The sequence below is a fragment of the Odocoileus virginianus genome, chromosome 6, assembly GCF_023699985.2.
Source record: "Odocoileus virginianus isolate 20LAN1187 ecotype Illinois chromosome 6, Ovbor_1.2, whole genome shotgun sequence".
Lineage (NCBI taxonomy): Eukaryota > Metazoa > Chordata > Mammalia > Artiodactyla > Cervidae > Odocoileus > Odocoileus virginianus.
In genome coordinates this window covers 14,127,383-14,153,409 of record NC_069679.1, presented here as the reverse complement: position 1 = coordinate 14,153,409, position 26,027 = coordinate 14,127,383, and the positions used below count along the sequence as shown (strand labels likewise).

The window sequence follows — 26,027 nt, the reverse complement described above, 5'->3', positions numbered from 1 at the left end:
CCACTGCTGAGTTTTCCAAATTTGCTGGCATATTGAGTACAGCACTTTCACAACATCATCTTTTAGGATTTGAAGTAGCTCAACTGGAATTCCATCACCTCCACTACCTTTGTTCATAGTGATGCTTCCTAATGTTGTTGCCAAGCATTCAGGGAAACAAAGTCACTCAGAAGGACAATGCAGATAGTGGAGTGTAACTGATTACCCCAGCGGCCCCAAGGCAGAGTCTCCTCTTAGCCAAGGACCCTGACCAGTTTTTGTGAAAACTTTATATACTCTAAGTGTATGTGCCCAAACCCACATCCCCAAATTCCCTGAAACTAGTCTGAACAAAGGAAAAGAAAGATACAATCAAAGTTAACCCGTGATTCATAGCCTTAAGCCTAGGTAGTTAACAGTGGACAATTATCAATAGGCCTGTGGTCATACCCCAATAAGCATAATAGAATGTATGATTCTATTTGGTTACACAGATAATTAGGGTATTCTTTTAGGCGATGGAGAGTCTAGGTAGGAGCCCTGGGGCTCTTCCATCTGGGGAGGGTCTGGTTTTCCAGTTGGTATATCATTTTCATAGATACTGGGCATATAGCTCAAAGTCCACAGTCTGGCCCAAGATGGAGACCTGCTTTCAAGATGGAGCCTGTTCTGTATGTTTCCTTCATTCCGCCCTCTTGATGCTCTTAACTCATAGTATGAGCATCACTCATAGGGATATATTGCACCCTGGCTTCTGACTGCCAATTTGGGAGAACGACACCAACCTTTGGGTTACAAAGTTCATAATACATTGTAAAATGCAGGGTCCACAAAGCAGAACTATCAAAGCAACTATAACAATGGTAAATATAGTTTTCCACCAATCACCCTTCATCCAAGATAGGACCAAAGTCCACAAAGGAATGTTTTCCTTTGACATTGCTTTTACCTGGTTTTTCATGTCATCTAAAGCAGCTGATACATTGCCAGATAAATCAGGAATATGTACAAACATTCAACTTTAATTACACCACAGGCCCCTCCTTGAGCAGCTGTGAGCATGTCCAAAGCCATTCTATTTTGAATTACTGCTTTTCTCATTTGGGTTTTTCTTCATTTAAGGCTTGGATGGCTTTAGCGCTATCTAGGAGGATCTGTTTTGTGAAATTAGTCAAGGTTTCTACTTTAATCATGATATCTGTTGTCCCTTTAAAAGGTACGATTAAGGCAGCAATATATTCATACCATTGAAACACAGACCTTGCCCACCTAGCCTGTAAATAAGGTAGATTTACCGGGGCTTGTTGTAGGTTAGGCTTTATTGCTGCCATGGGCAAAGGCGAATCCCAGTGTGCAACGGACTACCCAGCTGATTGGTAACCAAGGCCAGAGGTTAGGCCCACAAAGCCATTGGGTTCCACTGGGCACCACCCAGCGGATTCCAGGTTTATATTTCCAATCAGAGCCTGGCCAATGGATGGACTGGTTGGGGTGGTATGTACCTTGAATGTTCATTTACATCGTCCGAGGGATAGATACCTCATGTATTTTAGTTCTTTGGGGTCTGATGGATGGTCACCAAACCCCACCCTTTGTTCTTTTGTTCCCAGCATATAGCAGCGGAAGTAATTAATTGGTCCTTTTCTGGGGTCATCCAGAAATATTCATCCCAGGCTTGGTAGAATTGTTCAACATACCTAGAGGCCTGTCCTCCCTTGCTGGTCAGGGAGCTTTTTCCCTTTTTGTTCTTTAAATATGAGGTATAGGCTTTTGTTACTTCTATGAAGCTGGTGTTTACATCAACTGTAACCCCAGGACCCAAGTCTATTGACTGTAGGTTTGGCTTACACCAAGAGAGCAGGGAGAGATTATGATGGACAAGAGAAAGGAAAGTCTCTTTTTGTCGTCCCAGAAGAAAAGAACAGAGTGGTTTGAAATCTCCTTGGCGGAGTGGTGACACCCACCAAGGAAGTCCATCCATCACAGACAGAAGCATAGCCCCACATATGCAGCAGTTAGAGGTGTTGTGGAAGTCTGCGTGGGAATGTGTCCATGAGATGAAAACATTGTCCTGAGTTGAAATGGAAGTTAAATTCAAAATCACATTGATAAGGCCAAGCAGCAAGAGTTGATTATGCGGCTTCATCCTGAGGGGGCTCGTTCAGGATCTTCTTTTCCTTATACTTCTTAAGGATGATCTTAGTCTCTCGAGGGTCAGTGGGGTCCCTCTGTGCAGTCCACTCAGCGTTTTCTGGGTCTGCGTGGTATGCTCTCTTCATCCTCATGTGGATCCAGGGAGTGACACCTGCAACTTTAACTGCAGTAGGGGTGCTTAGAACAACAGTATATGGACCCTTCCACTGTGGGGCCAAGGAGTCGTGTTTCCAGTCCTTGATGCACACCTGATCCCCGGGCACAAATCTGTGAATCTGTTCCCCTAGGGGGAACAGCACCCTTTCTTGTACAAACTTAGTTACCTGATTTATTACCTTACCTAGTTGTTCCATCTGCTGTGAAAGCTCATCTCCCCTTACCTGAGGCAAATTTGTTGACACCTGTTTTATTATGGGAGGGGCCTCCCATACACAATTTCATGAAGAGGATAACCATGGGACCGTGGGGTCATCCTGAGTCTGAAACAAGTCCACCCAGGAGCACTCAGTCTCTAAGGTCCACTTGGAGAGTCTCTTTAAGTGTCCAGTTGGTTCCTTCCACCATCCCAGAACTCTGGGGCCTGTATGCTGTATGTAATTTCCACTTGATGTTTAAAGTTTTGCTTACTTGTTGTACTAAATCAGCTATGAAAGTTGGGTCATGATCCAATCCAATGCTGGTAGGAAATCCAAATCTGGGAACCATCACCCTAAGCAGGCACTGGGCTACTTTTGATGCTCTTTCAGTCCGGGTAGAAAAGGCTTCCACCCATCCCAAAAACGTACATACCATGACCAGCAGGTAACGGTAGTGTCAGTGAGGTTTCATTTCAGTGAAGTCCACTTCCAGGTGTTCTAAGGGCAGCGTGCCTTTTAGCTGAATCCCTGGAGGTTTCTATCTGTGCTGAGAGGCAGCATTGACCTGTGAGCAGGCAGTGCAGTTCTGAGATTCTGTCCTGCATAAGGAAGGGAGGCAGGGAACCAAGAAATATTTTTGAATTAGCTCTTCCAGTTTATCATGGACTAGGTGGGTCGCTTGGTGTGTTTGGCTAACCAGAGTGGGTGCCAGCTCCTCCGCTACCAATAATTTACCACTTGACCATTCCCACCATCCCTTTTCAGCCTTGATGGCCCCTTGTGCTTTGGCTAGTTGGTTTGGGGCTTCAATGTATTTTGGAGAGTCCAGCGTTAGCTCAAGCAGCCCTGCCAATATGAGAGCTTTAATAGGGGCTTCACTTGTCACTCCCAAGCCCTCGGCTGCTGTTTGGCAGTCTCATCTGCCAGTCTGTTCCCTGATCCCAGGGTGTATCCTCTTTTTGATTTCCTCAGCAGTGTATGACTGCAACCCTTTCTGGTTCCCAGGCAGCATCTAATAGGGTCTTAATTTCTTCCCTTTTTTTTTAAATTTTTTTCTTCCTTATGTTTAATATCTTTTCCGCTAGCTATCAAAAGGCCTCTCTTCTTATACGGAGCCCTGTAGTGTGGCAGAAGCATACCTGGAGTCTGTGTCAATGTTTGTCTTCTTACCCTTTGACAGCTGGAGGGCCCGGATTAGAGCATATATTTCTGCCTGTTGAGCAGACCGGTGTGATGGCAGACAGCTAGCCTCAACGATGGTTTCTTCCATGACTACTGCACATCCCGACAGTCGTTGTTGTTTCACCAGGCTGATGCCATTGGTGTACAGGACCAAATCTGGGTCCAGGATTGGCAGGTCTGCTGGCATATTTCCTTGCAATCATCTAAGGGCCCACCTTCTCCCACAGGAAGGAGAGTGGCCAGATTCAGGGTCTGACAAGGCTCAATAGTAACATGGGGGTTCTCACATAATAGTCCGTGGTATTGAGTAATCCAGGATGTCGACAGCCATTTATGGGGGTCGCCTCGCAAAAGAGTGTTGACCTCATGCGGGACTTTTACGATCAAATCTTGGCCCAAAGTCAGCTTGGTTGCCTCCCGGACCAGTCAGGCAAATGCAACAACTGCCCATAAGCATCCCAGCCACCCAGGGGCAACACTGTCCAGCCATTTCAGGAGATAAGCCAGGGGTCTGTCCCATGTCCCCATAGTCTGGAGACAACACCCCCATAGCCACCTTGTCCTTTTCAGTCACATAAAAAGTAAACAGCTTAGCAGGATCTGGCAGGCCCAAGGCGGGTGCTGATGTCATTGTACTGGATTAGAGTTCTATTACCAGTGGGACTTGTTTTGCAAGGCTGGGAGGGTTGTCTTCTGCCCAGACCTCAGGGAATTATTGAGTTCACTCTCTCTTTCGACTGTTAAGCCCATCCAGTTTCCCTTCCAGGAGATTGTGCAGCCTCCGTTCATCTTGAGGGGTTACCGAGAGGAAGAGTAAATAGGCAGTTGAGCCCACTCAAAGAGTGGGTCTTTCGTGGGGGTGGAAATGTCACTTGTGCCCCCAATTTAGACAGCAAGTCTCTTCCCAACAAAGGTACTGGACATTCAGGGATGTATAAAAATTCATGAGTCACTTGGTGTCCCCCCATCTGACATTTTCAGGGAAGGCTTGAGACACAAAGGCTGCATTTATCACCATTTGAGACCCAGCAGCCTCTGAATCTATTGGCATATAAAGTCTATAGGCCTCACACAGTCTTTTGTAGAACTCAGAGGGTGATTAGCTTTTCCTTTGAATCACGTCGGAGGGTTTTGCCATACTTATGGGTTTTCGGGCCCCCCTTGAGACCCTGTAAAGTAGCCGCCCGGTATCTCTCCAGTGGCCCCTCCCTTCCTCTGGGTCACAGTCCCAATTGGGCCCCTCATGGGGGGTGGCTGGTTCTCCCACCGCTGCGGGTTTGCAGTACCCTCGGGTGCCATTTCTCTTAACCATTTTCTGGCCTCAGTTAGGATCCTGTGTCTTTCCTCAGGGCTGGAAAGGGAGACTAGTACTTGGATTATGTCATCCCATATAGGGTGGTGGTAGGTTCGAAAAACAGTCTCCATTAGCCTAATCATGGCTTGTGGCTCCCCTGAGCATGGTGGAGCATGTCTCTGCCAGTTTAATGTATCCACAGAGGAAAATGGCTGGTAATAATAGACTACAGGTGGCAGATGGTAGTGCCCACATGCTTCCTGAACCGGAGCCTGTTGTAGCTCTCTGAGGGGCATCTGTAGTGGGGTTCTTTCCCCCTGTTCCTTGGCGGAGTGCAGCCTATGTCTAATTCCTGTGTTTTCTTCCCCCTTTCCATCAGTACTCACCAGGAGAGGTGGATACAATCTAGGAGATCCGGCTGAGGTGGAATCCTGAGGCGTTGACCAGAGGTCTCCATCACTGGGATCGGAGCCTGCCAAAATGGCGGCTCTGCGATCTCTGGGAGAGCTGGTGGAGGGCCAGCAGCTGCTGCAGGAACCTCACCTGGCCCTGGATCGGGCATTAAGGCGGCCTCCGGGCCTGGTGGAGCACTTGGCGGGTGTGTCATCCAGTATGGGGGAGGGGGCAGGTCATCCCCGTCCAAATCCTGCAGGATCTCTTTTTTATCATCAGTCAATTTTTGTGCCATTAATATTTTTCCCTTTCCCTTCTGGATACCTCGTCCAAGGAGGAGGGTCTTGAGCTAACCCTGGCCATGAGTCAATATATAGCTATTGATCCAGGTGTCCCAGGTCTCCTGTGACTACTGTACAGACTGCTTCCACTATGTTTAAGTTCATGGTGTTCTCTGGTGGCCATCCTACTCCCACAGGGGGCCATTCGACCTCACAGAATATATGGAGGCAGTTAGGCTTCATCTTCACCCCATAGTCTCCTCCAAATCCCTTCTTTAAATTTTTAATCATGCACTCCAAAACAGTTGCCTTAAATCCATTTCCTCCCATCTTGCTTACCTTCTCAGACCTTCTTCTATTTTTCCTTTTCATTCTGTCTACGAAGTTCTTGGTACTCTATGTACTTCTGATATTTCCACTCAATGAAACACTTATATTGCCATTCCACCTCCTTCCTAATTGGGGTGAGAAGAGCCTTACCTGCCAGATCCCAGAGGAAGAAGGGGGATCGGCATGTCTTCACCTGCCTGTCAGCACTACCAAACCAGAACACCACATGGTCCAAGACTGTTTCTCCCTTAACTTTTAAAGTCCATTCTGCCTTGGTGGGCCTGACCAGGTGCAGATGAAAACACAGATGGGTTAAATATCCCACATCCCAGGCCACCTATGGAAAGGCCAACTCGTACTCACTTATGTATCCCCCTCCTTCTAGCCTGACAATTCCAAGGGGGTCAAGAATTCACAGCAGATGGGACACCTCCTTGGGGAGGCCAGAATACAAGCACACAAAGACCAAATTTCTTCTCCTAACAATCCCCTGGCGATTGCTTGGCAGTAATTATCCCCAAGACAGCATAGACACCACCTCCTAAATGATCTTCACAAATTTCCTTCCTAAGCCCTAACACACTTGTCGACCTATGTACCAAGCAATCGCCTCCACCTGCCTATTCCAGGCTCCTGTGAATAGGAACCCCCCTAAGAAGTCCCTCCCAGGGGGGTGATCAAGCCCCCTCTTCCACCCTGCCGGGTGGGTTCCTCCTCACCTGGGCGCTCAGTTCCCCTGCTGCCGTCCACTACCTGCTGACGTGAGAGGTCCGGGCGTTGAGAAGCAGAATCCTTCCAGAAGGGTGAGGCGCCTTCCCCCTCTAGAAGATTCAAGCTGCAAGGCCTCAGAGTAGTCCCAAGTGGGACTTGTCGCCTCAAAGTGAGGAGTTTCCCAGCCAATGCAATAAATGTTGTAGCCACGTGTTCCAGGAAACAAACTCACTCAGAAGGACAATGCAGATAGTGGAGTGCAACTGATTACCCCAGCGGGCCCAAGGCAGAGTCTCCTCTTAGCCAAGGACCCTGACCAGTTTTTGTGAAAACCTTATATGCCCTAAGTGTATGTGCCCAAAACCACCTCCCCAAATTCCCTGAAACTAGTCTGAACAAAGGAAAAGAAAGATACAATCAAAGTTAACCCGTGATTTATAGCCTTAAGCCTAAGTAGTTAACAGTAGACAATTATCAATAGGCCTGTGGTCATACCCCAGTAAGCATAATAGAATTTATGATTCTATTTGGTTACACAGATAATTAGGGTATTCTTTTAGGCGATGGAGAGTCTAGGTAGGAGCCCTGGGGCTCTTCCATCTGGGGAGGGTCTGGTTTTCCAGTTGGTATATCATTTTCATAGATACTGGGCATATAGCTCAAAGTCCACAGTCTGGCCCAAGATGGAGACCTGCTTTCAAGCTGGAAAAGGGCACAGCTTTTCTGGAGGGCAATTGGCAATTTCTCTCAAAATGTCAAAGAAACATAATCTTTGCACTGTGGCTTCAACTATTTACTTGGGCCCAGTATAAAGAAGTTCTCCTAGCCAAGTGAACAAATATGCTATTGCAACATCATATATATTAAAGTCATAATCAACTGAATAGGTAACTGATAAATCATCCAGATAATGAAACAAGGAATAAGGATGAAGTATGACCTGCTGGTCAAAGATCTCTAACACATGTCAAACAAGCTAGGGAGCATGCATGCATTGACACACACAAATAAGGACATACAAAGAAAGATGGACATAAAATAAGGTCTATCGTCTAGTTAACAGTGTTGAACCAATGCCAGTGTCCTGGTCTTGATATTGTACAACAGATGTCAAGAAGTCACCCTGGGGGAAGTTGGGCAAAGGGTACATGGGAACTCTATGTACTCCTTTTGAGTTTATAATTACCATGAAACTGCAATTACTTCAAAATCAAAAGTTAAAAAAAACCAAAGTGGAGAAAGTGTGTAGCGTATGATTATACAAAATTTCAAAAGGTAAGAACAATCCCTTTGTCATTAAATTCAAGATGAGTGAGGAAAGCTTATGTAAACAGAGGTCAATCCCACCCACCCCCTTCACTCCTGAGGGTTTGCTTTCAGCAGAAGAATAATAAATTAATCTTAAAGTATCCCTACTTCCTCTGTGGAGATTAAAGAGTGCATGCTGCTCAAGAATTTGATCTGGCCCAACAAAGAGAAAGCCCTCAGAAGTAGACTGCTCTGTCATTTTGGCAAGATTTGTGATGGGCCTTATTCATTTCATACTAGAGGCCTCTTTCAATGCTCTAAAAGCAGGACAGGGTAACTGAAACTGCTTTACATAATAATGGCAAATGTTATCTCCAGAGAGGGCAGGCTGGCACCTCTAGGGAAATGGTTCGCTTTCTTTTGTAGATTCAGCTGCATTGTCCCTAGGCACTGCTGTCAGTTCTTGGAAGGTGTGTGTGTGTGTGTGTGTGTGTGTGTGTGTGTGTGTCAGTTGATCCAGAAATTTACAGGAACATGAAATATTTCAGAAGAGGCCAGGGAACATTTCTTCATCTCATACCAGCAGAGAGATCTCAGAGAAACACATGGAGCTCCAGGGCTGGCCTTGAACTATTGTGCTGGCCTGAGATAGCCAAAGCCCACCCTGCTATTTTCTCTTCAGTCCCTCATAGAAAAATTGACTGGCAGGGACCATAGTTACAGAGAATTCTTGCTTCAGAGTGCCCTGATGCTCAGATGGTGGGGGAAGGACAGATTCTCTGGGAGAACACCCCCTGTGTGTTGGGAGTGGGGTCTTGCACTGCAAAGATTATGAAGGAAACTATGAGTCCCCAACAAAGCAGATACCTCAATGGAATTAGGAGTCCAGAGGATTTAGTCAGAGTAACATCTGTGAAAGGAAAGGGGAGGAAGCAGGATCAAGAAGGAGGAGCTGTGAGACCCTGAGCTGCAGATCTGACAAGCGCCAGACCTACAGGAAGCTCCAAACCAGAGAGCCTCTTAGAGGGGCCCCGTGTTAGGCACAGAAGTGGCAAGGTCCTTGTACCACCGTCCTGTCCAGTCACTGGCTGAGGCCACGCTTGGAAGGAGTTAACTGCCAGCTGGTGACTGCTAATCATACTCCCCACAACAAAAGTGAGTCCTTTCTAGAAGAAGGATCTGAACAGTATCTGCATTTCCACACCTGCCACGGGGACTGTCTCTGAAAGAGGAAAGGGGGAAATCGCAATTTTGAGAACAGGGCTAAGAATTTGGTTGTGTTCATAAAGCACTCAATGAGAAGTCAGTCATATTAAGCATCCTACTTGGGGGGTTGTCCCCCTATATTGTATCCTAGCTGGCGCTAGTGATAAAGAACCAGCCTGCCAATGCAGAAGACATAAGCAAGGATACCCCCCACTCCTTCCCAAACATAGCAGAAGAAAGCAATCTTGGGCGTGAGGGAAAAGAGAAGCTAAGGCCTGTCTTTCATATATATATATATAAAATATATATATAAGATCCTCTGGAGGAGGGCATAGCAACCCACTCAAGTATTCTTGCATGGAGAATCCCAATGGACAGAGGAGCCTGGCAGGCTACATAGTCCATAGGGTCAAAAAGAGTTGGACGTGACTGAAAAGACTTAGCATACAAGCATACTTGCATATATTTATTTATCTGGCTGCTCCAGGTCTTAGCTGCAGCCCGAAGGGTCTTTAGTTGTGGCATTCAAACTCTTCGTGCAGCCTGAGGTATCTAGTTCCCCTGACCAGGATCAAACCCAGGCGCCCTGCATTGGGAGCCCAGAGTCTTAGTCACTGGACCACCAAGGGAAGTCCCCAGTGTCTGTCTTGTAAACACCTCTGCATGCTGCTGCACAGAGTTCCTGAAAAGAACCTGTACAGACACGGGGTGGATGATTTCTATATGGTGTTTACAAACAACTGCCTAAATCCACAGGGCAATAGGGGGGCAATTTTGAAAAACAAGAAGTTGAATAAGCTATACATTAGAGTTATGAGATTCTAGATGGAGCGATATCTCACAAAATTAATAATCCATTACCTGTAAACAGGCAAAGACTGTGTCAGTCTCTGGCACCTACAGATATATTCACTGTTCTTGTTTTGTTCTGTTGTCTTGGCTGGTTGATTAGTTGATTGGTTTGGGGTTGTTGGGTTTTTTTAGTAAATTTATTGCCAACATTTAAAAATCAAACATTCCAGGATGTCCCTGGTGATCCAGAGGCTAAAACTCTGTGCTCCTAGTGCAGGGGTCCCGGGTTCAGTTCCTGGTCAGGAAACTGATTCCACATGCCACAACTGAAGATCGAAGATCCCCTGCGCTGCAGCTAAGACCTGCTGCAGCCAAATAAATAAATACACATTTTTTAAATCAAATATTTCATATGAAAACCCAGATTTCTACCTTGTTTCCAGTTCCTAAAATCTGGCAATCCTGGGTTGGCCTTGTCAGTTACAAACATGAGGGAGACTAAGTGGTCTGCAAGCAGCAGGTCAGGGAGCCACCGATCCCAGGGGTCCCCAGGCTCTGAGACCAAGGGGTGCTGCCTCTCATCACCCTAAGCTTACACCCAACCACAATTTAACCATTCTACACAGAATGTATAAGAGGACAGAGCAGCAGGCAAATTCAGTTTAGAAAAAACAGTTTCATCAGAACTGGTTAAATCTCTTTTAAGGTCATTTGACCATAGTCATCAATTGAAAACATTTGACCCAGGATAAAATATACATATTCACACCAAATACAAAATATATATGTACATACAAGGTTGCTCATTGTAGCAGTGTTTGAAACAGCAAAACACTGGAAGCTATTTAAATGTTCTTCGGTGGGAGACTGGCTAAATAAATTATGGAATATCCACACAATGGAATATCTTCTAGCTATTTTTAAAAGGGAGAGACAGAATAAAGGGGACTATTGTGAACTACTCAGAGCAATCGCCAAGAATGTATTTTAAGAAATCAAAGAGAGAAGTGGGGGAAAAGAAGAAAGAAGAGAAACAAGCAATTTGAAGGACATTATGTGTACTGCCATTTCATTCATGGGAAACGTTTAAGGAAAAATATGCATGTAAATGCCTAGGAAACTTCTAGAAGGATACACAAGACCAAGAGCTATAGGGGGAGCAGGTAAAAGAAGCATAGGGAAGAATTTCTTTTTAACTTTCACTCTATAACCTTGTGTCTCTTTTAAAAAGTGGGAACATGTGTTATTTTTGTAACTTAAAAAATAGATATTCAATGATTAGAACAAAAATGCATTGATGCAGAAAATAAAATTCCAATTTAGAGAAAATTAATTTCCAAGAAAACTGTCATTCTCTAACAATGTCAAAAAAATTAAGAGTAGCTATTCAACACTGACAGCAGGTCAGGTTGTCATGACTCATTTTGATTTCACATATGGAAATAAAATTGCCTACTTCACTGGATTAGACATATTCAATAAAATTTACAAAAAGCACCCAACAGTTGCCAGCACTTAGTAAATGTTCAATAAAAGTCACTGTTATCACACAGTCCTCCCACACCACACGAGCCTGACTTGTGTCAGAGATGATGAGTCAATAACCAACATGGAATAGCTATAGCAAGATGCAGGACTTGAATTCCACCCCAGGTGAACTCCTTCCGGACTAGAGTCAGCCTTTGAGGAAGATGAGAGTGCAGTCCTCAGTCACAGAGGCATCTCCTCAAGATCTGCAGATGGTCCCACCTCCATATAAGAAACACCCCACTACCTATTCAAATCCCCACTTAAAAGAGACTCCTACACACATATGTATTTTCCCCCCAAATTTCCTACCCTCTTCTCCAACAAAACAGCTTGATGACTAGTAGAAGCTGAAGACTCCCACCCTTCTTGCTTTCCTTCTACATTTTTCTGTTCATAGATTCTCCCCCAATATCTCCAGCATTCTCTGGAGGCCAAATATCGCACGCACACACACACACACACACACACCCCACCCCCCCCCCCCCCCCCCCCCCCCACCCAGACAAGGAGGCTATGTGCCGTTCATAAGCTCCCAGGCCAGAATTCTCCTTTCCCCAAACCCTTTGCTTTTTGAGAGGGCTTCTCTTGTTGCGGAGCATGGGTTCTAGAGCATGTGGGCTCAGTAGTTGGGGCACAAGGGCTTAGCTGCCCAGAGGCTTGTGGTATCTTAAGGCAGATCTTAACCACTGGACCATGAGAGAAGGCCCTCAAACGTTTTGCTCTTTGGGTTGTGACCTCCCTCAGCCTCCCCCCACCCCACCCCCCACCCCCACCAATCAACCCCTGGATCTGGCTGCTCACCTCTGGACAGGAAGTAGAGAGAGGCCAAATATGCCTTACAGGCCTGTCCCTTTGAGCCAAAGCCCTAACAGGCTCTGCTTCAGTCCTCCTAAATCCCCTCCCCCAGCCCCAAGGGCAGGTGGCAAGCCCTGGGAAGGGTTCCCACAGTGCATTAGCTCTGAACAGGTCAGGAGGAAGAGGAGTGTCATGCTATCCAGCCTCTGTTGTCAATAATTCATGAGGTTCAGACTGAGGGGCACCAGTCAGAGTCAGTTTCCCCCGGCACATGGGGAAAATTAGACTCAAGCTCTCTTATCTTATTGGGATGTGCTGAATATCACAGCTGTATAACATCTCGATTGAGAAATAAACTATAAATCCAGTGCATGCTTGTTATATCATTCACTACTCATACACTTTTAGATGCTGAAATTTTTTTGGCTGCTTAGCTGAGCTACACATATACTACCTGAACCTTTAGCAAGTATGAATTCTGTTAAACAGCAATCCCCGGAACTAAATTTCACAGACCAGGATTTTCTCTCCTCTAATTGTAGGGATTGACATCAGACTGGTGATCATCAGACTGGTGATCATCAGTCTGGATTGCCAGACTGGTGATTTCACAAACTAACAACCCTTTTCTCAACCTACCCATCTGCTTTCATCATCTTCTCTTAAAAAAAAGACTAACACCAAAAAAAAAAGAGCAAAAGCATATCACAGAATAAAGGACTATCTGTTAAATTAAATAAGCTTAGCTTTATGAAACATGGTATTTTCTTTTTATTTTTTTGCCTTGAACTAGTGAAAACTTAGCCTTGGATCTGCACAACTTCTCAGGCTGGCATTTGGAGGCCACAGGGTTAAACCAATTCAGATGCTGACACTGGGTCTGTCGGGGCCTTTCTTCAGTGTATCATAAGTGATCCAGATTTATTAATTCTCCCAGAAACCCAGGAGGGAGATCATTTCAGCCCACTTGGCAGAAGTGGAGGCTGAAGTCTTGGGCACAGAATTTATAGCTGGAAAGGACCTTATCTATCATCTACCCCAGCACCCTCAGCTTACAGATGGAGAGCCTGGCCTGTGGCAGCAATAATTACTCTATGGTGGCAATAATTACTATGTGTTTAGTAGTTCAAAGTTTATAAAAATGCTTTTACATTCAACAAATATTTATTGAACTAGGATGGCGGCTAAGACCTGGGGACACAGTGATTATAGAGAACTTGAGTGCTCCTGAGTGCTCTGAATTTCCACCGCTGGTTAGGGGACCTTCTAGCCTCTTTGCTACCACTTAGGCCTAGAGAAGTCCTCTAGAGTGGAGGATATAAGAGATCCTGTCAGGTCACGATCTTTAATTCTGCACACTGGTTACCCCTGGTGATCAGAGTCTGCCCTCCAGGCCTATGGGGATGGAGGAGAACTTGAGCCAGAGTGAAGGGCAGTGCGAGCTTAGCCCTGCTCCTCTCCATTAGGTGTCTCTCCTAGGCTCCTCCAGGCTCCCCTGAGACCCTCAGGAGGTGAGCTCCCTGGGTACCACGGGCCTCACCCCCCATGAGCAATCTCAAAACATCTGCCCTCCTCTGGGCTGTCACAAACGTGGACCCAGACTTTCTTGGAAAACAAAACCCACCTTGAAGTTCTAGGAAGCAAAAGCAAACAGTTAAAGTCCGCTCTGTCCCAAGAACTGACGTGGGCAAGCAGATGTGTGAGGAGGAGCGGGAGGACAAGGAACTCTACGACCTCCCCGAGGTGGGGAGGGCCCTACAGGTAACCGGGACCGACAGCACCATCCCCGCCCCCGCGCCCGGGGCCGGCCCGGGCGAGCGGGGGGATCTAGGGGCGCGGCGGCCACAAACGGCAGGGGGCGCTCTCGGCCACGGGCGGCTCCCCTGGCCAAGGGCCCGCGCGGAGCGGGACGAGCAGTCCTGATCTAGGGCTTCCGGGGAGCGGGGAGTTGGGAGGGGAGCGTGCCGCTGGGAGGGGAGCGTGCCGCCGGGAGGGGAGCGTGCCGCCAATGGCGGCGATTCACCCTTCGCCCTGCGCCTCGCCCTGCCCCACTGTCACCTCCCCTGGGCGGTGCAGAGCCCTGATATGGTCGGCGCCATGCTGAAGGTGGGACTGCTATTAGGTGCCTGTGCGCGGTCGTGGAAGTCGGTCCGGATGGCAAGCTGCGGAGTGGCGCGCCGGCACCCGCTGGCGAATAAGGTGGCCCTAGTAACGGCCTCCACTGACGGGTGAGTGCCCGAGCCCGCGTCTCAGAGTCCCCCGTTGTGTGCAAACCTGTACTATTTTGGCCTCCCGTGTGGCCAGAGTTGACCCTGGAAGAAAGGCACCACGTGGTTGGCCTGCAGCCCCCTTCGGATTCCGCTCCCTCCACCTTTGGAGTTGCCAGCTCTCTTGTCACTGCTGCGTCTGCCGCCTTGCTGCTTCCCCTCACCCCACCCCGTCTATCCTGTCTCCTGGGGTTCTGGGCCGCCCCAATCAACTGGCTCCATCTAGAGTCTGGGAAGAGGCCAGAAGTCCAAGACAGTCCAGATTCCAAACACCCTATCCACTGCCTACACCGACTGCGGAAATGTTCCAGACACCCCACTGTGGCATCCCCAGGAGTCTCAGAACTTTGCCCCTTCTCTAGAGGGGACACAAGTCATGTGTCCAGATTCTTGTTTAGTTCAGTATATTGTGGCCTCCCGTGCCCAGCCTGTTTCTTACCAACCCCTTTTTCTCATTCCCACAGACCCCTGCTAGATGCCAGCTCTACACAAAGATAGAATACATATAAATGGGGAAGCCTAATGGCTAACAAGTGCAAAATGTGTAACCCTGGGGGCTTCCCTGGAGGTCCACTGGCTAAGACTCCATGCTCTCAATGCAGGAGGCCCAGGTTCAATCCCTGGTCAGGGAACTAGATCCCACATGGACCAACAAAGACCCATATAGCCAGATAGATTTTTTTAAAATGTGTAACTCTTTCTCCTATGAACATAAAAAATTTATGTTTGTAACTAGAGACCCCCAACTTCATATGTACCCCAAAACATAACTCAGTTCAGTTCTGATGCTGAGAAAGATTGAAGGCGGGAGAAGAGGAAGACAGAGGATGAGGTGGTTGGATGGCATCACCGACTGGATGGACATGAGTTTGAGTAAACTCCGGTAGTTGGTGATGGACAGGAAAGCCTGGCGTGCTGCAGTCCATGGGGTCACAAAGAGTCAGACATGACCAAGCAACTGAACTGAACCAACTGAACCAGAAACCCCCAGTTTCATATATACCCCAAAACATAACTAACAATAGAATATTGAGATGATGTAGACTACTCTACTAAAGAAAGTATTTAGGGGTAGAGGTTTTTCTGAGAGAGACTCTCCAATCATGGAAATCACTGCTGCTTGCTAAACCCCTAACTCATTTCTCTCTCCCCTCAGTCCCTATAGGGTATGGAGCCTATGACCCATGGTGGATAACACCTGTGGAAGGTGTTATCACTTCCTGGGAACCTAGACTGAGGGCCAAAACCATAATAAAAATAGTAAACCAGTGCCAAAAAGATGCTAAGCATGTCCATCTGTATGGTATTGGCTGTGCCATTAATCCTAACACGTGGAGGTCCTACAGAAAGAGCTGGAATTCAAAGCCCAGGCAGCCTGACTTAAGAACCCAAGGTCTCACCCTCTTCCTGTACCAGGCTTAAAAGTCCTTATCTCTCTCTGCCCACAGGATCGGTTTTGCCATCGCCCGGCGTCTGGCCCAGGACGGGGCTCATGTGGTGGTCAGCAGCCGGAAGCAGCAGAATGTGGACCAGGCGGTGGCAACGCTGCAAGGGGAGGGGCTGAGCGTGACAGGCACCATGTGCCATGTAGGGAAGGCTGAGGACCGGGAGCGGCTGGTGGCCACGGTAAGCAGCTAGGATACGGGTCCAGAGCCATGAGATAGCAGAAGGGAGGCAGCCTGAGCTGGCTTTCCTGTACAACATGGGTGTAATCCAAACCAGCACTGTTAACTAAAATAAAATAGTGCATTCTGCATACCCACACCAGTCCACTAGTACATTTTTATGTGTGCCTTTCTGTTCTGTCTCCGAGAATCAGCCCATCTCAGTCAGAGAACCAAAAAACACTCTACTGTTTCTACCCTGCATTGTGCCTTGGGGTGCCCAAAAAACTCCAGCTGGTCCTGGCTCTCCAGTAGCTTCCAATCTAATTGGGCAGATGAGAGGGGTAAATAGGCATTCCCACTATAAGCTAAGAAACAATCAATCCCCTGTTTTTTCAGTTTATAAAGTTGAGTGCCCAGGAAACTACAGGAGGCAGCCCATTATGTTTCAACCACCTACTGTGTGCCATTCACTTTGTCTTGAGCCTTTCACAGGTTACCTCCAAACAACAACCCAAGCAAGGGCAGGACTATGCCCCGTGTTCAAAGAATGGTTCAGAAAGCTGGAGCAACACCCCAAGGCCCCACAACTAGTAAGGGAAGAGGTGTGAGCCAACCCAGACTTACCAGCTACCTGTGTGTTTATGTTAGTCACTCAGTCATGTCCAACTTTTATGATCCCATGGACTGTAGCCCACCAGACCTCTCCATCTGTGGAATTCTCCAGATAAGAATACCGGAGTGCCTAGCCATTCCCTTCTCCAGGGGATTTTCCCAACCCAGAGATCTAACCCAGGTCTCCTGCATTGCAGGTAGATTCTTCACCATCTTAGCCACCAGGGAAGCCAAGCTACCTCCAGACTACCAAGCATTTCCCTACCAGGTCAGGCCTTAGGTGCCCTCTTAGACTTTGGTCTCAAAGGAAGTGGCTAAGCCAGTGTCGAGAGTTGGTGGCACCAGTCTTGCAGGTGAACACCTTACAAAGGAGGCCACTTTTTCCTAGGCTCAGGGCACACCCTTTACTTCTTGGAGTGGCAGGAAAAATCTATCCAAGGATGGGAAGCCAAAGATACTGTGCTGACAGAATGAAAAGCGGTGGAAATAATTTGGGTAATCTTAGACAAGGGGGGCATGAAACTATTGTAGACAGTGGCATAGTAGACAGCATAGGTTATTCCATTTGTCAGGAGTCGTTTGGCAGATGCTCAAATGTGCATTGGAGAGAGTCAGTTGTGGGTCCAAGAAAGCCACCATGCCTGGCCACCTCTGCCATCTCTGCTGGACAGAGCCTGAGACCTTGATCCTCAGGGCGGGAGCCAGCTGGGATCCTGGGCCAACTAGTGGCCATATGAAATGTACATGGCCATTTAATGTCAAAATCCTGCTGGGAATGTGACTTCTGGGCCCTCACCAGGTCCCCTTTGCCCATCTTGCAGCTCTGACCCAGAAGTGGGGTTTGAGCTAGACTTTGAGGAGTGGGTGGGGCTAGGCAGATGGCATAGGGCCAGGATCCAGATGATCCTGCAAAATGAGCAGATAGCCAAGGAAGGGAGGGGGATGTGCTCTGTGAACCCACAGTGTGAGAGCACAGGCTCGGGAGCCCTGGTAGGAAATGGGTTGGGTGGGAAGGGACATGGAGGACATGGACCTCCATGGCCTCCCAAAGGAGTTTAGACATTCTTGGAGGAAACAAGAAGCCACGCGAGATTTTGAGCAAGGTGGGAATAATTACTAAAGAACAATAATCTGGCACTGGTAGGAAGGATATATTGGAGAAAAGACTCTGGGCAAGGACATTGGTGAGGAAGCTGACGCTGTCACTTGGGTCTACAGCTGTGGCAGTAAGACCAGAATAGATGTGCCTAAGAGATGTTTAGCAGGAACCAACCACATTTTTCCCCCCTGGCTGGTGTCAAGAAATGGGACTAGGAGGGATGAATCAAAATTGACTCTCGAGTAGTTGAAAGACCAGTGTCGAGAGGAGCATGATAGGATACTTGTTGACAGTTTGAGATGTGTCCTGCCTATGGCCAGCCACTAGCCTGTGATGAGGGAAGCTGCTGCCCTGAGCATGGTTATTCCCCAGTGGCCTCCTAAGCTGCACCTTGAAGCTTCTCAAAGGCAGCATGAGCTGAAACCAGATCAGCCACTTCTCCACTTGATTCTACTTAAAAAAAAAATAGACCTGTCAAAACACAGAGCAAGCAACTCTTAACCACTTTAGGGTAGCAATCACACAATTTAGAGCAAGCCTTAGAAGACACCTGGGTGGTCATAGCAAACTTGCCATTAATCTTCCACGGTTCTCTGTCTCTGTTCAGTCAAAAGCCAGCCTGCTCTCCTCTCTGTGCTGATAGGCCTAGAAGGAGAAGGGGACGGGATGCACAGACCAACCGGAAGAGCGCTCCAGGCGATTCTGTGACAGTCCGCTGGCTCCCCACCCCTAATACATCTGCACTCAGCCCAGCACGCATCACTTTCTGACGCATCCTGCGTTTTCCTTGAGACTTACACAGAGCGGAGACAGGTGACCTGGACGCCAAAATTTAGACAGTACAGGAGAGTACTGATAACAGGTTTTGCAAAGATTATATGATCTTAAATGTGTTAAATTTACGTGTTGACAGCCCAGGCATCCCCCTCAGCAGTGTGGAAGCAACTGAGCTTAGCACCTAGTTAGCAAGAATAATTAGTTAAAAAACAGGAGTTAGCAGATGGTATACATTGTTAATAACACCCCTCCGTGTGCCAAATCGGGAAGCACAAAGTTGACTGAGGGCCCATTTAGTGCCGCTTGCCCAAGGCATCAAAATTGCCAGGTCTGGGCAAATGTGAAGTCTGTTTGCCCAGTGGCAGAATGCTGGCAGAAAGACTGTTTGGCTATTTGTTACTCCAGCACATGCCTTCACCACCTACTTACAGTTTATTAAGGAGGTTAGATGTTGGCTCTCTTGGTTTTCCCAGTTTAAATCTCAGTTTCTGCCTTGAATCTTCCATGCCTCCAGACCAAAAAAATAAAAGCAGGAGGTGGCGGAGGGGAGAAAAAGGCATCATAACTGAGCATGGAACTGCTTTAAGCCCAGACTGGCGTCTCCTTCACTGTGGCCCTCCTGGATACTGGAATGCGTTGCCATTTCGTTCTCCAAGGGATCTTCCCAACCCAGGGATCGAACCTGGGTCTCCTACACTGCAGGCAGATTCTTTACCAACTGAGCTACAAGGGAGGCCCAGCCAGTTTCATAGTGACCCCCAACTCACTTTTGGAGGACTCTTATGAATTAGCTCTGGGTTAGAGAGTCAATTCTGCCACCACTAACCCTTGTGCCCTGAGCATATCACCTCTCCAAAGACTCAATGAGCAGAACTCCTGTTCTTAGCCTGTCTTGATATGTCATTCCTGAGCTATATGACCTTGAGAAATTAACTTCCCTGAACCTCAGTTTTATCACCTTTACCATGAGGACTTTGGGCGAGATGATTTCAAAGGCCCTCCCAGTGGCAACTTTCTGTGGGTCTATTTAAACTCATTTTTCCATTCAGGTACATGTGGACAGGTGGAGTTTGAGTAATGGTAACTCATTCAAGGGAAACTGGACAGTAAGCACTTGGAGAAATGGGGTTAGGATAAAAGAGGAAGGGTCTAGAAATGGATTTTGAGGTGAAAGCTGAGACCATGAGAATAAAGGAGTTCCCAAAGGGAAAGTCAAAAGAGAAAGGATCAGTGACAGCAGAGCTTGGGGTGCTTTTGAAGAGAAAATGTTTTAAGGAAAAGAGTTCATTTCGACAACTGTCCCTGAGAAGGAACTCTTTACCAATATTGATAAATGCACCTCTCTTACTGTCCTGTATGAAAAGGCAAAAAGATAGGACACTAAAAGATCAATTCCCCAGGTCAGTAGGTGCCCAATGGAGAAATAACTCCAGAAAGAATGAAGGGATGGAGCCAAAGCAAAAACAACACCCAGTTGTGGATGTGACTGGTGATAGAAGCAAGGTCCGATGCTGTAAAGAGCAATATTGCATAGGAACCTGGAGTTGGGAAAGATTGAAGGCAGGAGGAGAAGGGGACAACAGAGGATGAGATGGTTAGATGGCATCACCGACTCAATGGACATGAGTTTGGGTAAACTCTGGGAGTTGGTGATGGACAGAGAGGCCTGGCGTGCTGAGGTTCATGGGGTCGCAAAGAGTTGGACACGACTGAGCAGCTGAACTGAACTGAACTTACTGTCCTGTAACCCTAATTCAGATCTTCCTCCTCTCTAGGCTGTGAAGCTTCATGGTGGCGTGGACATCCTGATCTCCAATGCTGCCGTCAACCCTTTCTTTGGAAACTTGATCGATGTCACCGAGGAGGTGTGGGACAAGGTAAGAAAGGATGAGAGCAGCAGGGGGTGGGCCTCAGAAGATGGCACACACCAGTCTGCTTTTAGAATGCACTTGTCAAGTGCAGTGTAAATGTGAGGAATCCTTGCAATTTGCCACACACCTGCAGTGCACCTGGTAAAGGGCACATGCAGGTGGGGGGCTTCCTTTGTCCCTGTCTTTCTCTTTCATTTCTGCTTCTCCACAATTTTGTTTTCATTGACTCCTTGCTAACTGTCTTCTGCTTCCCTCCCCCAGCTCTCTCCCCTCTACCACAGTGGGCTTATCCAAGCTCTTCTTCCTGGTTTATTTCCAGCAGGCATGGCAGCTAATATGCCAATAACTAATACACTCAGACTTAAACACCAACCTTCCCCCTCTCAGCTGCCAAAAACAAATGATTTTTCATTAGCTGGAAAACTTTAATAGCTGCTAGTTAAATGAAATATCAATTCCAGTGAAATGAACTAAGTTGCCGCTTTATGACATACAGCCTTTGTAAAAGACTTGCACTCTTTCTTTTTTAACTCCAATGTCAAGAACATCTGAGATCCAGATGTCTGAATTCAAGGAACAGAATATTGGTTTTCATGCGAGGGTGTATAATTACATTATATTTATAATGTATATCACACACCTACATTCTTTAATTATAAAGCCTTAATTGAAAGATTTGTCTTTGTTTACTAAGGTTAATACTCCCACATGATTTGGAAATGCTAAATTTTTTTATGATCTCCCAAGATTTTGCCTTTTACCCTGATGTCATCAATAATTTCTCAACACTGAAGTTTAAGGATACTAAAATATTCTAGTTTGTTTATCAGTGTTCCACAGACATAGAGACCAAAGTGCCAAAATGGTCTTCAGTGAGTCAATTGCTGATTGATATTCTTTAAAGCAGAGAAACATCTTTCATGAGCAGTCTGAATAGGGACCACATGAAAATCAGTTATAAACTGAGTAATTTTTCTTTCTAGTTGGCTTTTTTTTTTAATATCATAATACATCAAATCTAAATGCAGTGGTTGATCCTTGATTGAGCCCTGGAGTTTTAAAATAAGGACATTTGGGGGACAATTGGGGAAGATTTTTTATGGACAGTATATTAAGTAAAATCATGATTATCAATGTTAAATTTCTTGAGTGTGATAATGAATGGTGATGTGTAAGAACATCCTTATTATTTGGAAATAATGCTAAAGCATTTAGGGATACAGTATTATAATGTCTGCAACTTACCTTCCAAGGGTAAGGAAAAAGCTGCATAAGCACATAGTTAGGGCAATTGGCACAAAATTTGAACAACTGGTGAATGTAGTTAAAGGATATCCAGATATTCCTTGTCCTATTTCAACTTATCTGTAAGAGTAAAATTTTTCAAAATAAGCAGTTGTATGGGGAGAATGGGAGGGGACTATCCCAGCAGTGCCTGGAACAATGTAAACAAGGCTCATGAATTTGTTTTAAATTACAGATGTACAGTTTTGATTTTAGATTATGTCCCAGCTCCCCCAGTAGTGCCTCCTCATGATCCCATTTGCCAATAAGTATCCAGCCAGACAGTCGATCCTGGAGGGCCAAGAGCATCTCCCTCCCTAACTCAGAAGCCAGAAAAGTGCTGGAACAACCCCAAGTGCCAGAGGTCAGGCCACATTTTCCCTGAGAATCACGGCTCACTCTGGTGCAGGTCCAGGAAGCCAGCCCAATTCACAGGCTCTCACTAGTTGGAAGACAGTCCAGCTCAAGTCCAAGACAGCCTTGAGAGTTCAGATCCATTCTGGGTCAGATCAGACTTAGGAAACAAGATGAACCAGGCTCCATTCTTTCTCACCCAAACCCCAAAACGTGTCATTCTCTAGCTGTCATTCTCAAAGCTCCCTCTCTCTGGGCCATGGTGTCTTCACTTGTAAGCTCTGGGTAAATCATCTCTAGGACCTCTGCCAACCCTAACAAACAGATCCTGGGGACCCCACTCTAACTCTCCATCACCCTGCCTTCTGCAGCCTTCTGAAGACCCTCATGTTGCTACCCCTCTCTTTTCTATTGCAGATTCTGGACATTAACGTGAAGGCCACAGCCCTGCTGACAAAGGCAGTGGTGCCAGAAATGGCGAAACGAGGGTACAGGGAAGGAGGGGGGCCTGGGTGTGATGGGCCCCACGCAGGCCGAGGGCAGGGTGTCCATGGCAGCAGGGCCATTCTGTTTTTTGTTTCAGAGGCGGCTCAATAGTGATCGTGTCCTCCGTCGCAGCCTACAGCCCATTTCCTGTAAGAACCCCCTTCTCTGCTACTTTTATCCTTTCCTCCATCCTGTACCTTCCGTTCCTCCAGTCACCCTAGGAAATGTGTGTCCCCTTTTGGAATCACACCACCTTCCTTGCCTTGCCTCCACAAATGAAAATAGGGGCGGTTTTGCCATAAGAAAGTTTTCTAACTGGGACCCTCTTTAACAAGAGTTGCCCGTTCTATATTATGTTTAGAACCAAGAATAAGCTGGAGTTGAAGAGACTAACCAATTCTCTCCTTTCCCCAGAACCTGGGTGCTTACAACGTTTCTAAAACAGCTTTGCTGGGCCTCACTAAGAACCTGGCCATTGAACTGGCACAGTGGAATGTTCGGGTGAACTGCCTGGCGCCTGGACTCATCAAGACTAGCTTCAGCCGTGTGGTGAGGAACGGGAGTCTTGCATCCCACTGGGACTTTAAAGGGCATCTTCTCAATGGAGAAGCCCAGCTCCTGGGTCCTGAGCTCCCAAGCACTTCCACCCACTGCCCTGGGTTTTTCCACACTCCCCCTCCACACCAGCCATGTGTCCAGACCAGATCCCCACACTATCCTTTCCTAAGGTGCACAGTGAGACTGAGGAATTCAGATTCCACTCAGGCCATTTCCTATTTCCTTAAGTGGCTGAGACCTGGAGCAACCCACCAAAATGCCTCCTTAGGACCTGAAGAACGAACAGAGCAGAAGAGGCCAGTGGGTGGTGACTGGGAGCTGGGAAGGACTAGGAAATGAAGGGGGCACCTCTCCATCCTTCCTCTCAATAGATGGGAGGGCGGGCAGTTTGTCCTTTCACTGTCCCTCACAGGAAGAGATTTTCCTTTTTCCTGCAGTTGTGGGAGAATCAGGAAAGAGAGGAGAACATAAAAGCAGGCATGCTGATCAAAAGGTAAGGCTGTCACAGGGGAGGGTGAAGAGGGATAAAGATGGAAAGGTCTGGTCCCTCGAAGCCCATAGCTTGCCGTCTCTCCGTCCCACAGACAACAGAGCCATCCATTCCTTACTTCAAACACACAGACTTCACAAGTTTGTGAACAGAGCGTCACTACAGTGGCGCAGGGAGTCTGCCTCCTTGCAAAAACCAAACACAGAGGCATCCAGGTTTAGCAGAGCAGAGCCCTGGGGGAGGCCCTGACTCCTCTCTCCACCTGGGTCTTTGCCTCCATCTCTGGGTGTCCCTAACGATCAGGGACCAAAACCAAAATCAAAGCATGCTTTTTTAGTTTGCCTTGAATAAAAAGAGTCATGTTTCCAAAGTTCAGGTTAATGATCCTACAATTCGAATAAAAGGATCCTACAATTCAAATAAAAGTCTCCAAGCTTCCCTTGCCTAAGAAAACTAGCCTCTTCCCCAAAAAGGTCAGGCATCTTCATCTGGCTCCCTGTCCACTAAGTTCTCTGCCTCTTTCCAGTCTCTGGCTTCCGGAAGCTCTCTTGTCTTTAGCTCCTCCACCTTGTCCCCTCAAGGACATGTACCAGCAATGCCTCCTTGAGGAGGAAGATGCTCTCAAGTGCTCCCAAAGCCATTCTCATGTCAGGCATGAGCTGCAGTCCTAGTCCACAACTCATTGATCAGTCAGGGCATTGGCATCCTTGAGCCACAGTGAATGATCTGGCCCTGTGCTTTTCAGTCTTGGATGCACATTAGAATCAACTGAGTAGTTGTGAAAACACAGATGCTCAAGCCTCACTCCCAGAGATTCTCTGTTAATTGGTCCAAGGCAGAACCTAGGCATCTTTAGTGGGGGAAGGGGAGGGAGGGAGAAGTTGAGCCTCTCAGATGACAACAGTGTGTAGCTAGGATGGAGAACCACTAATCCAGTCCTTCTAGGTTTGAAGTACCCACTCCACCCACCTCTAGAGCATTCTATGGCAGTTAGATTAAAGTGTTCCCTAACTATGCAATCACTGATACAAACACTGAGAATTAGCACAATCTCACAAAATGACTTTGAGACAAAAATAGATTCCTGAAAAAGTTGTCTGTGAATTGAAGCTGTACAAATGGAATCATTTTAAACAAATCATTTACTGTCTCACAGACTCTCTGATATTTGAATAGTATGCACACATGTGAAACAAATTCTTTGAAGAATGAAATAGCCTGTTTATCTATATAACTGGATTTTGGTGTCCTGAGTTCTCTAAAAAACAAAGTATCTCTATATTATATGAATATAATGTGTAGTGGTTTTTGCAGAGTGCAGTATTAATGCTTCTATTGAATTATAACGGCTTATAATATGGTAGCCCTATTTTATGGACAATTAACTGGTCCTGAAAAATTGCCTGATACTTTAGCAAATTCCATTCCCTGATTTTTACTCCCTTCCTTTTTCCCTGCTTCCCAGGTTAGGCAAGCCAGAGGACTGTGCCGGCATCGTGTCTTTCCTATGCTCTGAAGACGCCAACTACATTACTGGGGAGACAGTGGTGGTGGCTGGAGGGGTCCTATCTCACCTCTAAGGATGTAGAGAGCATCCACCGGGGCAGAGATTGGGCTCCAGCTCCAGAGTCCTGTTCCTGAATCCATCAACTGGCCTTTCCCACCTCTGCCTAGCATACTGCTAACTTTACACCATAACACCCCCCTGCCACACACACACACATACACACACACACAAATCAATTCTGCCCCGTAAAAAGCTCCAGCATTCTCTGCTATCAAGGTATAGTCTTAGGAGGATTCCTGCTGTTGCTGTAGCCTTGGACAAAGACGTCCCTTGCGAGAACAGGGCAGGCCTGCTGAGAGGGCTTGGTCTACTGTGGTAAAGACCAACTAGTATTTTTTTCTGGGCATCAGGGAAATTTGAGGGAGATGGGACAGAAAGAACTTGGGAGTGGAAGGAACTGAGTTGGAAATTAACAACTCGCAAATGAGGTGCAAATAAAACGCAGATGATCACGATGCTTTGAGTCAATGTGCTCATTTTTCAGTGTAGGGTGCATAGGTGTGATAGCCGAGCAGAGCATAAGTCTGAGTGGACTGGATTCCCCTAGTATGTTCCCAGATGCTAAGTCTGGATCCTCCTAACCCTCCTCCTTGTCTCCAGGACCTAAGCGTAATGCTGGGGGTGGAGGTGTTCGCAGAGGTGCCAGCTGGGAGGAGGTGGCATGGGAATTCCCAGGTGCTACTCTCGGCTCACACCCGCGGGCATGGCGCCAAGAACATCGCAGGGATCACCAAGGCCGGGCAAGCGGGAAGGGAAGGTCGAGCTTCCCCAAATGTGGCCAGGTCCTCTCCTAGCATCACCCTT

General features: G+C 47.0%; 1 protein-coding gene across 2 annotated transcripts; it reads left to right on the top strand.

Annotated features, from left to right (window-relative positions):
* Positions 1-14,238: 14,238 nt before the first annotated feature.
* LOC110129565 (dehydrogenase/reductase SDR family member 4) lies at positions 14,239-25,678 on the top strand. Of its 2 annotated transcripts, XM_020881007.2 has the most exons (8): positions 14,261-14,479; positions 15,967-16,144; positions 20,389-20,490; positions 22,540-22,610; positions 22,706-22,757; positions 23,023-23,157; positions 23,604-23,659; positions 25,122-25,678. In XM_020881007.2, exons 1-8 carry the CDS (start codon positions 14,337-14,339, stop codon positions 25,234-25,236), a joined length of 852 nt encoding a protein of 283 aa, XP_020736666.1. In that variant the 5' UTR covers positions 14,261-14,336; the 3' UTR covers positions 25,237-25,678. The 2 variants fall into 2 exon arrangements, with proteins under 2 accessions (XP_020736667.2, XP_020736666.1); XM_020881008.2 differs by lacking the exons at positions 22,540-22,610; positions 23,023-23,157 and having other exon boundaries at positions 14,239-14,479.
* The last annotated feature ends 349 nt before the right edge of the window (positions 25,679-26,027 follow it).